Here is a 15,737-nt window from a genome sequence, read left to right on the forward strand (position 1 = left end):
ATTAGATGGCCACTCACATCACACTTTGTAAACTGTTAGAAAATCCGTACATGCGTTTCAATTTATAAAGTTATATTAATACAACTTAACCCGTTTTTGAAATGATGCTCTTTAGTCAAATGTAAATGATGCAATGATTGGATCCGCTTTTGGTGCTATTGTTGTAGATGATAATGCTCGATGAAATCATGATATTGTTGTAGAACACATGTCCGTCAGCTATTATTTGCTTTTTTACTGGTTTGGAAAGGTTTACGCCCCTTTCATACTGTTCAAAGTACGAAAATCATCGATGATTACTTCATTAAATTATAAAATGTAAAGGATCTCTAAATGAAATATAATAGCTTAGCAACCCATGGACAGAACATTATTAATCAATTTCCACACACTTCACTTTGCAAAGCGCTTTAGAAACAACTGCATCAACTAAAGGATAAGTTTAAGTACAACCCAAGGTTAAATAGAACCAACATTGCCATAACAAGTGCATTTCTGGCAAGGACACAAGTTCAGCATTTACAAGTGTTATGGAGTACGGTCAGTGTTTTGACTGAATTTCAGAAATGTCCTAGCTAACATTGCACCAGCATCTTACACGCAGGCAGTTGAATAGGATGGATGGCCTTTGATCATTCAGTCCAACACATTAAACATTAATACTGTCTGCATGCTTCCTCTTACAATCCAACTTCTCAAGCGACCTTCATAACACGTAAGAATATCGCTTTGCTAATGGATGCAAATTGGCTCTTGACAAAGCCTTGCCATTAAGCTATAACAGGGTAAAATAATGATACATTGATCCGGTTACTTTCAGCAAATTCCATACCAAAAAACACTATATTCTATTGTTGTTATGGTAGAAATGGAAATTGTTTACCCTAGATCGATGAATCTTCATATATACGACATTCAAAAGTGAAAATATTCCACACGGTGTGCTGGAAACTTTGGCTTCATCCAAACCTATTGTGTGTGTATGTGTGTTAAAGAAGGAATTATTCTTACATGCCGAAATCATAATACTGTTCAGAGGAAAATAGTACAATATTGTCTTCGTCTTTAATTTCAACAATATGTACTATGTTTGCATTATTTTATGGCCAGAGAAATGGTTTATATGCGAAATTTCCAAAACACTTTATTTTAACAATAAGCAAATTCATCTTTTTATTTAAGAAGATCGAACTTAAGCATTGTTCAAAGTAACGCTGGGTTTGGTGTCGTTGTTGTTTGCTCTTGGCCTTCTCAATATTTAAGTGTATTTTAGCATGGAAGAACATCACAAAACTCCACAAACAGCACATTGCATTAGTCGATCTCTTAACAACGTAGAAGTTCGCGCTGGAAGTCAAGAAATATTAGTTGTGCATGCTTTACGGTTCTATAATATGGGTTTAGTATTGCGTTTTGATCAGTGATATGATATTAAACACTAGTGAATGTTTTCAGAATCGGCTTTCATGAGGTGATACCCGAGTAAAATCAAAACTTGCACAATCCAAGAGCGACGAAATGGACATTCCTTAACAAAACGGAATAATAAAAAGCCGTTTATTGTGACTGTTACTGGTATAAATCACCTTAAAGACAAATAATTTTATAATAAATGTCATATTGGTGACGCACTATTTGCTTTGTAACGTCATCATAAAATCGCTCAATGATGCTTGTGATAGCATTACCTCAGCAGAGTGGAATACGGTTGTATTGCACTTGAGTGGAATACATTTTAAAGAACAATGCATTACCTATTAAATGTAGTTTAAATGTTCTTTCATAGATGTGCAACTTCTGTTTATTTTTGTCTTTTTTGTGTATATATTTTCACAAATTAAGTACTGAAAATGATGCTTAACTATAGTACGTGTATTAAATATCAGCGTCATGTCCCATACTGACATTATCGTTCATCATGCTTTGATTCTTCTGGAACTGCCTTTTTGTACTTGCTATGTTTTGGACGTGTGTTATAAATTCTTTAGAAGAAATGTCAAATGTTGTACAAACTTTCGGAGTCAAGTTTGATGCTAATAGATCCTATAACACGCACATTATGCATATGTGTATTTTACAGCATGTATCAATTACATAGCCTTACATTTCGGATTTAATCTCCGTATGATATTTCCTTTTGCATATATTTCTGTTTGATATTTCATTACTTTTATAATGTTGTTAACAAATCTAAGTACATGTATACGTAGGCTATCCCTAATGCATACTAACGAAAAACACTGATAGGATGAACAAACTTTAATATTTTTTTAAAATGTAAAATTATCATTATTACATAAAAGGGTGTAAAGCTAACAAGGTCAAACTATTACATGGCGTAATATTGTTCTATTATGAACTATAAAATCAACCAAAGCATCTTATATAGATCCATGTAAGATTTGGCCAAACCGTTACTTTTAATGACTTAATTAAAATGCAATATGTGTACTCTCCCTTTGGTGTAACCTATTAACATGCCTGTATTAAGCTCTTAGTATATAGTTGTCTTAAAATAAATGTTTGAAATATAGAAAAACTGATGTTCATTAATATTAACATATATTTGGTTTTATATTCCTACAATATAAGAAAGTCAGCTTTGGTTACTTAAATCATCATAACAAATATTATAATACATACTTGGAGTTTTTGTACACTTCATCAGCATTACCTAACTCAAATGTTTGATTGATATTCATGTTCGGACAGGGATAATGCGTTTACAGAAAAATGAAGGAGACACGATTGGCATTCCAAACAAAACATATATAATCTATAATGCACCAGTTTGTCAGGTCAGCAAGGTCTTCTCGCTAAGTCTATTAAGAAAAACGTTTGAAAGTAAAAGATGATTTGAGCATGAATGGTTTTAAATCCAATGTGTTAAACATGTTAAGTGTTTCATTGTTGCTATTTTGATAGCACTAATATCATTCTGTTTATCATCAGACAGATGGTTGATTTTGTCTTGTACCTCAATTTTGTGGAAACAAACAAGCTATTAAATACCTATACATTTTGAATATAGTCAGATAGACAAAGTTAAGACGATAAAATAGACATACCATTCATGTTTGTTCCCTTATTTGACAAAGAGCTTAATCGTGTTGGTATGATTGGTAGTGAGAGTCAAGTCTTAAAATACATTTAAAACACTTGGTAAACACTCATGTTTTGAATACATTGTATACAGTGTTTATTTCACGTCTTCCATAAATAATAAACGTATACTGATGTAATTGTATGTCTTTATGTTATATTTTGAAATATTTGTGCAATATGGTGTTATCGGTAGTTAGCTTGAATATGAATACTCGATAAAATCTATAATAACCAGTTTCCGTGAAGAAGACGCCAAGCCCTTGAACTTTACAATGGCCATGTAGTCGGTACTGTCTGATACTGTCACAATACATTGTCAGACAATTTATTGTAAAATACAATGGCAAGATGGAAACAAATAAAGCATTCGATGAAACGTTGAACAAAAAAATCTTTTTTTAATCTCGATAGTGGGCGACAGAATCAGAAAAAGCATACAAAATAACTTAAAAACTATTTTATGTAACAGACATGTGCGAAGCTTTCATTTATAAAAGTGCATAACTTACTGATACAATACATTTTATGTATTTGATAAGCTGCCAATGAGTATAATGTACATCAGTCACCATCGTTCAAACAGATACGAAAATATCCGAATAGTTATGTAGGGTAGAGTTCAGCTATGTAAATATGGTAATATAGTTGATTAGGATCAGAGCTACTTGATGGTGCAATATCTTCCTTAAGCTAAGGTGAAAGGTATATTTATTTCATCTACGTGTAGACAATATTACTATGCGGGGTTTTAAGATTAAATAGAACATTGTTAAAAGCTATTCATCAATTACAACAATGTTCTCTAACATTTCGAGTGACGGTATTTGAATGGATTGTGTGTCATGTATCAATATTTAATGTATGTTTTATGCATTATATCTTTAAATATATTGCAGCAGAGGCGTCAACAGAAATCATGAGTCTAACAGTAGGTTTGCTTTCGTGTACACCTTGCAGCATCATTACAAATAAATAACTGTCCAACACAACTTCAGCATATTCATCGCTGACTTCCTGAACTAGACGTTTAAAGCCTTTCTCAAGCCACCACTTTTTTCATCAAACTTTAAATGTTGGCTATGTGAACTACAACATGTTTAAGACAAGCCCTTTTACCAAACCAGGTTCCAAGACAATATAATTCCTATTGCATTTACAAGAAACTTAGTCGGGTATCCGATTCAAAAATAAGCTTGCCATTTCATCGAGATATTGGTTAATAATTAATTGGATGCCTGGTGACGCCTTATGATTTAAGCAGCATAAAAAGGGTATTGTATACTTTGTCTTAATAAACATATATAAAATAAATATCAGAAAAAAATAATCATTATTAAACGTATTGAATGTTTTGCAATTGTAATTTTCGTTCAGGGGGAATATTGAAACCGACCACTTGTTTTGTACTCAACATAGACGGAAATAAATTTCGAAGTTTCAACATTTGTATATGTATATCTGTTTTCTTTATTTAGTTCGTCGTTTTGAATCACGATAATCATCTATGTCCTTCGTTTTTAAGGTAGTAATCACGGGGTCCCAACTCTGTAACATGAGGAAAGGTTGAATGACGTGTTTGTTTTATGGGAGCCTGTAGATAGTGTCTCATATTTTACCGAGTCCTAAACAACAAATATTGACTCTATCTAAATCCTAAGAAAAATCGTATTTTGACTCGAAAAATCGTTTTTCTTTCTTCTTTTGTTTAGTATTAATAGTAATTGCGTTACATTTCAATGTTGTTATTGGCATATTTGTTGAAATAAAACATAGACATATCCATAAACGAATACTTTTTTATAGCTAATTTTCCATCGAATTTTGTGTCAACAATTAATTTATGGATTTTAATGTCAATAAAATGCACGCAAACTAAATCTGCATTTGACCAAATATGCTAGTGTTTTTGCAGGACGTTTAAGGGCATGCGTCTTTGTTTTCATTTCAGGTAACATGCGTTGGACCTAAAGCAACGCAAGCGGAAGTCAGAACGGAGGTCAGCACGTGTGTACCAATCATAGACGAGCCACGTCCCGTCAGGGAGCTTTACCTTGTGAATTATGATTTTCCCTTATGTGCGTTACGGACTTACATATATTTAATGCTTTAAAAATGCAACCTTATGAAAGTGAGCGTTTGAGAACTTTACGATGTACATGTACAAATATGTAAAATATAGAAGTGTCTAATGAATAAACGAGGTTGAGCATGTTTAATACATCTTCCCTTGTGGTTATTTTTTTCCCTCACACATTTGCAGAAAATAATATACTTCGTTCAATGATCTATGATTCCAAGAAAACGAAACCACATGGACAAACATAGAGGTCAAAGTTTCACTGTGATATTATCGTTAGACAATGACCAAACCTACAAGAATGTGGGTCAAAGCAGGCCCAATGCAGTTTTACATCATGTATTTTAGTATTTTCTCGTAAACTCGCTCATCAAATTTATCCTTCCTAATAGTTTGACTGTCTTTGAAGAAAATTACATACATTTATTATTTTAATTATTTGGTCGATATTTCAGGGATCACATTTTAAGGTAAGAACGGTCCTAAAAAAATAACTCAGGAAATTTTATTTAATTTTATCAGGAATACTCAATTATTTTATTATATATAAATAAATGAAATGGTACTATAAAGGCACACCAAACTTGATTTAAGATAGACAAGAATGAACTCTTTTTTCAATTATTACACATGATTTAGACAATATACTCAGTTGAGTAAATACTTATATTTCAATAGTAAAGAAAACATGGCAACCCCATATATCACCCAAATATTATTTTATAATCTCAGCTCCCCCCATTACATCATGTTATTATTCAAAATCACTATTGTTTGACCATTTTTTAAATTCATCTTTTTATATATTACGTATATCGATAAATGTCATTACTCAATATTCTAAAGTAGCATTTCCAGCAAAAAATGTACTAGGACCTGGCTGCTGGTTTTCATTTATCAAGAAAATATTACAGCTTACGAAAATGCATACTATTCTCATTTCATTCAAATGAACATCAATAACGATGTTTCAGTAATAAAGTCATGATATTAAAAAAAAAACTTTAATCATAACAACAGTTTTAAGAGGGAACCAAGAACATCTGTTTGTTACAATGGTTTTAACTTGATCTCGTGTTACAGAGTTAAAACCCCGTGATAAATATATATTTTTCTTCCTGTTTTGAATATGAATATTTCATATTTGGTAATGCGGTGGTAGTGTAGGATTTGGACTCTTTCAATCAAAGTGAGTTTTATTAATTGTGAAATAAGGAAGAGACCGTTATACTGAAGCTTCTTTTTAATATTGTATCGTACGTGATATTTGGTGTTACCACACAAATCTTAGTATCTAAATTTGGTTTATCAGTTTTTAAAAAATACTCTTGGTTATTATAATTTAAAAGTATTCATTGAGTTGGTGTTGAATCTTTAATATATCTTTTCTAATGATAGGATTATTGAAGTTAACAGTCATGAAGTTATTGGCAGTTAACGTAAGAGCTTAGATTTGCTTTGTTACTCACGTTTCGGTAGTCCTACGTGACTTTAAGTTGTTAATACTAGTAGTACTATAATTTCAATTTTACCTTTTGTTCAACTCATAAAGCTGCTTGTCTTGAACCAGATGATATCACTGACTTGGTCTACGGTACTTTCACATACTTGTATCAATAATAATATACTTGGAGTTATTATACATATGTGTTTATGTCTGTGATAATGCGGCTAATATTGAAAGGTATTCAACCGTTCAGTGGCCTTAGACACATTTATTGTTACAATGGTACTTAACAATCCAATATATATTATCATACCGAAACAAATGCAAGTGATATCAATAATCAAAATGATTCAAAGCTACGTAAGAATGTCATTGATTAATTAATAACATACAACCTCGTGTTAACTAGCACTGTTTCAAAATATATAACAACTAATATGTCTACAAAAAGTATTAGTTACCAGTCGTTTGTCTTAAATCTTTTTCGTGTCAGTATTTGGTCATAAAATGATTTTAACAATTTGCAATTTCAGGCCAAGCAATCACTGACAGTCATATTCCTATGATCCTCTTATTTATAACTTAAACGACTGGTTAAAAAGTGTTCATGAGATATTTAGAAATTCCATTTTGCATACTTTTAGATAATGTGTTAATTCAAGATTTATATTTGATGAAAAAATGCACAAACATACCAAACAATCATGTACAAATAAAAAGAATGTTTACTTCTGGCTTGCATTACCGTCAAAATCAGTCAACACAAATTGTTTTGCGTATTTATATATTTAAAATGTGTTCCTTTCGATTACTTATTTTGACACTGTATATGTAATGGACGGAATTCCTCGAAAATGACGGCTCTGCTTTTAGTCAGCCATTTCTAATATATATGTATATAAAAACGACATTGGACATGGAATATGTCTCCAAATTGCAAAATGGCAGATAATACATCATTATACATGATTGTCGATGTCGATGAGCACGCACTTGTTATCTCAAAATTGTGTAGATAGTCCTTGTTCCCAGTGCGAGGAGGTTGAAGAAACATACCAATTTTAATTACTCTGTCCATTTGACCAGGATACAAAAACAAGCAAATGTGTCACGACATTTATCAAACAGAACAATTACGGATTTATCGCATTTTGTCTTGCGTGTATTCTGTATGAACGCAGTACGGCACGCGAGTCAATTCAATGAAGCGCGCTAGCGCTTCTTGGTAATTTGCTCGCTTGCCCTAATGCAATCATTCAACATAAACAAAAGAAAAATACTTATATTTACATTAACAAAAAACATTCGTCGCGATTAAAAATCAGCAGTATTTCCTGCATTTGAGTATTTCTTCTTAAAGAAGTGTAAGCGATAACATACATTTGTATAAAAATGCTGTGTTTTGTATCGTCGTACATCATTGGTTAAATGACGTCGTGCTTATCCAATCAGAGCGCAATATTGAAGTTAACTATGACGTTATAACTCCTTGCATGTTATATAATATGAACGCCAAGTTTTATCTATACAAAGGAATAGGCGCAGGTATTTATATAATACTCTGACTCATTAACCAAATAGAACTAGAATTCACTTCAATATTCGAAGTTTACACCAACCATTTTACATTTTAAGCAGCTTTTTAAAACGACAGAAACGCTGTATAAACTTTCAGCTTTTTTAAATACTGTCAATACATTTTTAACAAATATTTTAAATCTAATTTAGCATGCGTTTTCCTTTGCACTGGTTTGTTTATGCTGAATGATTGTATAGGGTATATTGAATTGTTTTTTTAAATAATCACTGTTTTAACTTATTGAAACTAATTGAGAAATAAAATGATAGTAATAAACCTGTTTCAGTGACACTAGCAGGACAAAGATGATATTTTGGATATTTACTATAGTTTACGTGGTTCGATCATGTATGGCAGGTATGTATATATATTTTTTCTTAAATGTTTAACTATAGGGTATTTGATTAATCTTAATAAAGAGAAACATAGTAAAGATTTGACATAGTATATTCCAATCTTTGAAACAAACATTCCTTCCAGTGACGGTAACTATAGAGGGGAAGGAGGTTGATTGCGATGGGAACTGCGTGTGTTGTAAAGGAGGATTGTCAGCATGTTTAAATGGTAAGGATTGTCCAAAGGGATGTATTGAAACCATATTTGGTCACAGATGTCATAACCCTTGTCCCGGAAACTGCTACGATTGCGAAAGAAATTCAGGCAGACCATGTTACAGCTGCAAAGATACATTTTATGATAAAGACAGTTTGTGTAGCAAGAGGTGTTCTGTCGGGTGTACAAATGGAACATGTAATGACGATGGAATATGTAGCTCATGTAAAGCAGATTTCGAAGGGCCTAGATGCAAGCCATGTTTGCAAGGAAAATATGGTTTAGAGTGCAAATTAAACTGCGCAAATCAGAACTGCCTATGTACGACTGACATAGATTGCATTTCTTGTTTAAACGGCTTCTATAACAGCAGCGCCTCCTGTCAAACACCTTGTTCCACAGGATGTCAAAACGGATCTTGTAATGATGATGGAACATGTAATTGTACCTCAAAATTTAATGGAACTACATGCAATGAATGTGTGTCCGGAAACTATGGGACTCATTGCGATGAACTTTGTTCCTTAGGCTGTTTAAATACACAATGTTCAAAAAAGGGCACGTGTTCCTGTCGTGATAACTTTAAAGGAACAAGCTGTGATACATGTTCAGATGGACGATACGGTGATCGATGTGATCAATTATGTAGTGTGGGTTGTAAAGGAACGAAGACATGTGACAGAATCGACGGTTTCTGTGAATGTATTCCTCAGTTTACCGGGGATAAATGTGAACAAAGCAAAAGAGGCCTTTACGGACAAGCATGTGACTTACATTGTCCGGATACTTGTAAAGGGGGCACATGCTCACGAAATGAAGGGAGATGCATACTTGGCTGTGTTGATTGTTATTCGGGTGACAGTTGCATCAGTCCTTGTGACACCTTATGCGAAACATGCCTACAAGACGATACATCAAACTGCTCGTCATGCTACGATGGCTACACTGGAACAACATGCCGGTGTCATCCTAACTGCCACTGTGCGACTGGATCTGATATTTGTAGTTCATGTACAGATGGGTATTCTAATCCTGAACAAAAATGCACGTGTCAATCAAAATATTGTATCGGGAGTGAATGTGATCAATGTAGTAACCAGATGTTTTATGTTGATAACAATTCGTGCTGTGCATGTCCAGAAAATTGCAGAGATGATGTTTGCAAGAATGGACCCGATTGTATAAACGGTTGCATGGACGGCTTTTACGGTTTCGATTGTTCAAAAAACTGTTCGTTCCTCGATGCTGAGTGTTTACGATGTAACAAGACGGATGGAAAGTGCTTGTTGTGCAATAAAGGATATTCCCTGCATGAAAATGGCAGTTGCAATGGCTGCCTAGGAAACTTCTACGGATATTTATGTGAAACTAAATGCCCTGTAAACTGTCAGCAAAATGAAACAGAAACGAGTTGTAACAACGGTGGTAAATGTACATATGGATGCTTTGATGGCTACAAAGTAGATGACTGCACAGGTAAGGATCCTATATAAATTGCAAACACTAATGAATAACATTAAATTAAACAGTTAATATATCTATGCATGGAGTGCATAACTTTGTTTGTTGCACAACTTCTTGAACTGGAATAAATTTATCTTAACATTTAGTTTATATTTCGTTTTTTTTTTCAGAAAATAAGTGATACTTAAAACACTCTACATATTCTTTAAGTTTTGAAACAGATTATAATAACTTTAAATGTACCATTTAAGTGAGCGATAAACAAGCCAATGTCGAGTCACCAGTAGGATATATTGTGGGGGTAGTGACCGTTGTAGTCATCATCGGTGTGGCTGTTGCGGTCTTCATTCTGCGTGGAAGGTATTTACATTTCGTGTTGTAAAATGAATGATTGATGAACACGGTATTGACCTGTATTATATCGTCGACTGTGCGAATATAAATGCATTTAACGTCTCCACAAGAGAACCCTACCGACTAGGAAATAATGCGGATGTATCGAATATGTTCAATTAATTAAGACTAAATTATGTTTACTTTCTAACAGATTTGCTTGCCTGTCTCCCCCACTCACAACAAACGGAAACATGAATGCAACTGTCAAAGCTGATATTGTTGTCGAAAACAAGAACAATCGTAAGTCTACATTATAATAACATATTCTGGTTTAGGTCATTCAATATTCATCAATGGGGAATGTCATAAACGTTGTCGATTCAATTCATCTGAAATACCTTCAAGACTGTATTGGACACTTCACAGCTGCACACAGGTCAAGACAAACATATGCAATAATATTTAGAAAATAAATAGCTTGAATGGTTCGCCATAGTGTGTGTCTGTTAATTCCGATTTGAGCATCACCCATGCTGGTTGTAAAATACAACATTGTAACTTTATCAGAACTACTTCTTTAAAACTTATCGAAACACCACAAGTGAAAGGTCAAATATCGAGGTCAAACTCAATAGTCAACAGTCATGTGTTAATTTTTGTCCATGCTTGTCTTTCCTATGTTAGAAATACGTTATTGTTAATAATCTTGAACTCATCAACGGATATATTTATTTGCTCAATGAGACGGTCATTCAGAGTGCCTGTGCTATGTGTATCTGGGGTTATGATCTCTATTAGATGTTTAAGGTCAAATTCCATCAGACGCTATTGTTACCTGAATTATGGAACCCCATGAACATGATCAGTATTTGGTATAAGTTTGTAGCTCGAAGCCATGTAATTGAAGTTAAAGAAATTACCAACATAAATCACAAATATCAACACTAGTTTTTGTTCACACCACAACCGAGATTCCACCGATGCTAATCAACTGAGTCACCGACATCAGGCAAGCACGTCTTCTTCGCTAAAGCAACCAACATCAATATGCGAGATAGATCTGGAATTTGGTAAGATTTCGTAAGAAGCGATATTGAATTTAATACGAAATTTAAAGTAACGGTTATCCTTCCTATTCGCAATGTGACTGTCTTTAGCAAAAAGATCGTGAAAGGTGTTTAAAAGGAATAGAAAAACAGACAGATGTTAGCTTAGTCACATTTAACATTCGCTTCATTTATTTTCCGGCATTAGCTTTTTGATGTGGGATCGGTTTACTAGTTGTTTATTTGAGTTATGTATACGATTTTTTATTCAGATAAGGATGCTATTCACGAAGCTGAAAGCACTCCTGGTGTATATTACAACAACTCGGTCGCTTTGCAGAGGCCTAAAGTTTCTGTTGACGGTCTTGTTGAATACGTTGATTCATTAACACAAGATGATATCAAAGTTGCATTTGAGGTAAAAATTATTTGACACTCAGCTGATTCATAAGCTTTGATGGCATATGGCGAAGTTCGTCTCAGCTCCTCGTTATAAAATATACTTGTCAAATAGTATGTATCTGCTTTCAAAGGTGACATTGTCAGGTTTGAGACAAAAGCGTTTAATCGACAAAGTGTCTTCTCAAGCTAAAATCATATACAATAGTACAACCGCTGCGATGTGTAACTCGATGTCAGAAAGATTACGAAGATTTATGGGTTGTATCCGATCGACTCAGGAAAAAGGAGCTTTGTGCTTCCATCGCAAAATCATTCATAAATAGATTTATATATATATATATATATATATATATATATATATATATATATATATATATATATATATATATATATATATATATATTTATATCTGTAAGCACTAGTAAGATAATAATACTTGTCAATCATTTAATTTGCATTTACAGAAAATATTTTAAACTTTAGTAGTCTAAGTTCAATGATCTCAATCTTGATTTGCTAGAAATTTCCCCAAGGGCTTATTAAGCCGTACGTTCACTCCCAAAGAAGTTGGAACTTGCAAAGGAACAGATACAAGGGCATTTATCCATGTATGTATTACCTAATTATACAATAATATGACATCGTCAGCGAAAGAGAGTCCTGCATATTCATCATACAAATGAAAATGTTATTGTCTCCTTCATATAAGTCATATTCGCTGATAACGCCAAAACTGTATGAAATCTGGAAATGCATTGGTACGGCTGTAATTATATTTAATGTTGCTTTAATTGTCCGGAGCTTAACTTATAAATGCCAACACAAAACTACATCTTTTTATTATTTTGCAACAGATGACGATTGCAGAGTAAAGATTCGAGATGAAGATACGGATTACATCAATGCAAGTTTTATTGATGTAAGAGTGTGTATGATTTTATGAATACTCGAAACGCCTTATTGGTATTTTAAACAATAGTTATTTCAAAAAAGGTTTTAAGAATACACACAATTTAAACATAATCAATAATAAAGGAATTTCTGAGGTAAAAATACATGAAATGTAAACAAGTCATATACGCTCAAAACAAAATAAATCTCGAAATAAATTAGGAGAAATCGTTATAAATTAGGTTTAGGTACATTTGTTCACATGGGTTAGGGTTAACTGATGTTGTTTTCTTTTTCTGCAGGGATATAAAAAGAGGAAAGAGTACATCGCCACTTTAGGTAAAAATAATACCTATATTACGAAAACTAATACAATTCGATTTTATCATGGTTAAAGATATATGCATCATACCGGGGCCATTTTTTTTTATAATATGTAGATGTTTTGCTCTGTCAGCACTTGGGCTGGATGTTTTTTGTGAAATTCGGGCTGCAAACGTGTAGATTTAAATTAAATCTGCTGCATGCGTTAGCTTACAATTTGCTATAATATCTTTCAGGACCAATGTCGCAGCAACTGGGTGGCGAATTCGAACCCTTCTGGCGAATGGTTTGGCAACAGAAGGTTGAAAAGATTGTCATGGTCACCAACCTGATTGAAAATGGGGTAAGTCATTGTTGATCGTATATTACGTAAAATCCTAGAAGTCATTTTAAACTACAACACAAAACTTTTACACTTAAAACCTGAAAGTTTGCAAGTCTCAATTGTTTACATACATTAACATACATGCACATTACATTGAAATCATAGGAATATATTTTGACCATTATCAAACTGTATATGTCAATTTTCTTATAGACGGGTAAATGTGAACAGTATTGGCCAAACGTTGGTACTAACAAGATGTATGGCGAGTTTAGAATTAAGTGTCATTCGGAGGACATGTATGCCGAGTTTACAAGAAGAGCCCTTACAATTGCAAAGGTATACACTTATCATTACATTGCGTTTGCTTCATGCTTCTCAAATTTTCTAATATGATAAACCAAATGTTAAGGGAAGCCATTTTGTGATTAATATGAATTGAGCTATTTATGTGTATTTTACCTTCTAATAGTTTTAAAAGCATGCGGAAGTTTTCTACATAATAACTTGTAATATGTGTTTGTTTTCCTGAAGGCAAAAACCATGAAAGCAGATGTCATTCTTTTGAATTCATGTCTGCATTGGTAAAACAGTTAATCTGGTGAACCATTCAATAATTTTTCAACTCAATTTAGACAGAGCCAACAATATTATCTTAGTTTGAATATAAATACTTTAGCTACCATAACACTCCTTTACGTTTTAGCTGTATTAGAGCATACAAAAGTCCAATAGGGCTAATAGAGCTAATTGCATGCTTGGTATATAGATGCGATATTTTAAACTTCGTTAATATTTAAGTCAATGCATAGTCAATATAAGACATTGTCTATTGAATTTGTATCTACTACAGTTTTATCACTTATAACGACAACATTTAAATATCAAAAGGTTCATATATTCACAATGCATAAATTGTTATGTTAACGTAAATATCAAATAGCATTGGAAAATTGAATTTCATTTCATGAGTGCTCTTATTTAGAAGAAATACTTATATAATATTAAATATTTCTATTTTTTATGTATTTTGTAGAATTTGTGGCAAAGTTAAAATTATAATTAAAGCCCTCTGCTTGTATTTACAAATGGTTCTCAGTCATCCGAAGAAAGGTCCATCTACCAACTGCACTTCACATGTTAGCCAGACAAAGGCATTTCTGATGATGTCACAGCAATCATTGAATTCAAACAAAGAGTACTGAATACGCCTACAGCGTATACAGGACCTACTGTGGTCCACTGCAGGTATAACTTTGTAATACTGTTGAATATGCCATTCTAAGTAAAGTAATAACATCGCACAACTAATAGTTATGTGTTCAATGTGTCCCTTGAAATCGTTTCAATAACTATAATTAAATGAACAAAACATGTTTTTTTTTCAAATTCCTGTAACTTAAACACATCTCATGTGCCGTATAAGGTTCACTTCAAAGATGGTGTGAGACTTTGTTTTAAACAAAATAATGTTTCAAATAATGTTTTCTCGATTTTGTTGAATTTTCGTTCACACTCTAATTTGTTCATTGCATTTCATGTCCGTCTACTTCGTGTAGCAACTCAAGATCATCTACAAATAAATACTAGAGCAAATACACGTACATAATGTTACAGTTTAAATACGAAGAAGCTATATTTTGCAATTCGACCAATAAGTACGAACACTATTGTTTTGACCGATATAAAAACAAATAGACGAATCCTTTGAAATTTGAAATACAAAGTGTGCGTACACGGGGTGGATACCAAATGGTTTCATGAAAAGGATATATATTTATTGATATTTGTCTTTTATTGGTCTTTGCAGTGCTGGTGTGGGACGAACGGGCACATACATTGCTCTGGACATCCTGACGAAGGAGGGTGAAACTGAAGGAGCGGTTGATATCCCTGGATGTGTGGTCAACATGCGACAGAACAGGCCGAACATGATACAGACTATGGTGTGATAAATTATATCACTTTTATTCCAGTCAGATGCCCAGAACTCGCTCTGCAGCGTTAGGCTATTAGCGTTATTGAATAAAATGAACGTTTCAATATGATTTGAATGATGTCATATTGTACTTGAATCAAGCACAAATATCCATGTAGATATCCGATTATATGTTTCAATGCGTTTTTAAAGGTGGCGTAAATCTTTATTTCGTTATTATCTTAACTTTAGTTTTCTGTTTCAGACCTTG

The 15,737-nt window shown here is 33.1% G+C and overlaps 1 protein-coding gene across 1 annotated transcript; it reads left to right on the top strand.

Annotated features, from left to right (window-relative positions):
* Nucleotides 1-6,346: 6,346 nt before the first annotated feature.
* LOC128205747 (cell death abnormality protein 1-like) lies at nucleotides 6,347-15,494 on the top strand. Its single transcript, XM_052907677.1, has 14 exons — nucleotides 6,347-6,371; nucleotides 8,495-8,565; nucleotides 8,689-10,236; nucleotides 10,476-10,584; nucleotides 10,772-10,860; nucleotides 11,532-11,630; nucleotides 11,879-12,024; nucleotides 12,529-12,616; nucleotides 12,863-12,927; nucleotides 13,202-13,238; nucleotides 13,460-13,566; nucleotides 13,762-13,887; nucleotides 14,648-14,796; nucleotides 15,359-15,494. Exons 2-13 carry the CDS (start codon nucleotides 8,514-8,516, stop codon nucleotides 14,690-14,692), a joined length of 2,511 nt encoding a protein of 836 aa, XP_052763637.1. The 5' UTR covers nucleotides 6,347-6,371; nucleotides 8,495-8,513; the 3' UTR covers nucleotides 14,693-14,796; nucleotides 15,359-15,494.
* The last annotated feature ends 243 nt before the right edge of the window (nucleotides 15,495-15,737 follow it).

Source organism: Mya arenaria, chromosome 10 (genome assembly GCF_026914265.1).
Source record: "Mya arenaria isolate MELC-2E11 chromosome 10, ASM2691426v1".
Lineage (NCBI taxonomy): Eukaryota > Metazoa > Mollusca > Bivalvia > Myida > Myidae > Mya > Mya arenaria.

Bases quoted from the DNA above. Each gene is read 5' to 3' on its own strand.
- LOC128205747 (XM_052907677.1), top strand. From the start codon at position 8,514: ATGATATTTTGGATATTTACTATAGTTTACGTGGTTCGATCATGTATG. The intron at 12,928-13,201 runs GTAAGAGTGTGT...CTTTTTCTGCAG, and splicing joins TCAATGCAAGTTTTATTGAT to GGATATAAAAAGAGGAAAGA. The intron at 13,567-13,761 runs GTAAGTCATTGT...ATTTTCTTATAG, and splicing joins CCAACCTGATTGAAAATGGG to ACGGGTAAATGTGAACAGTA.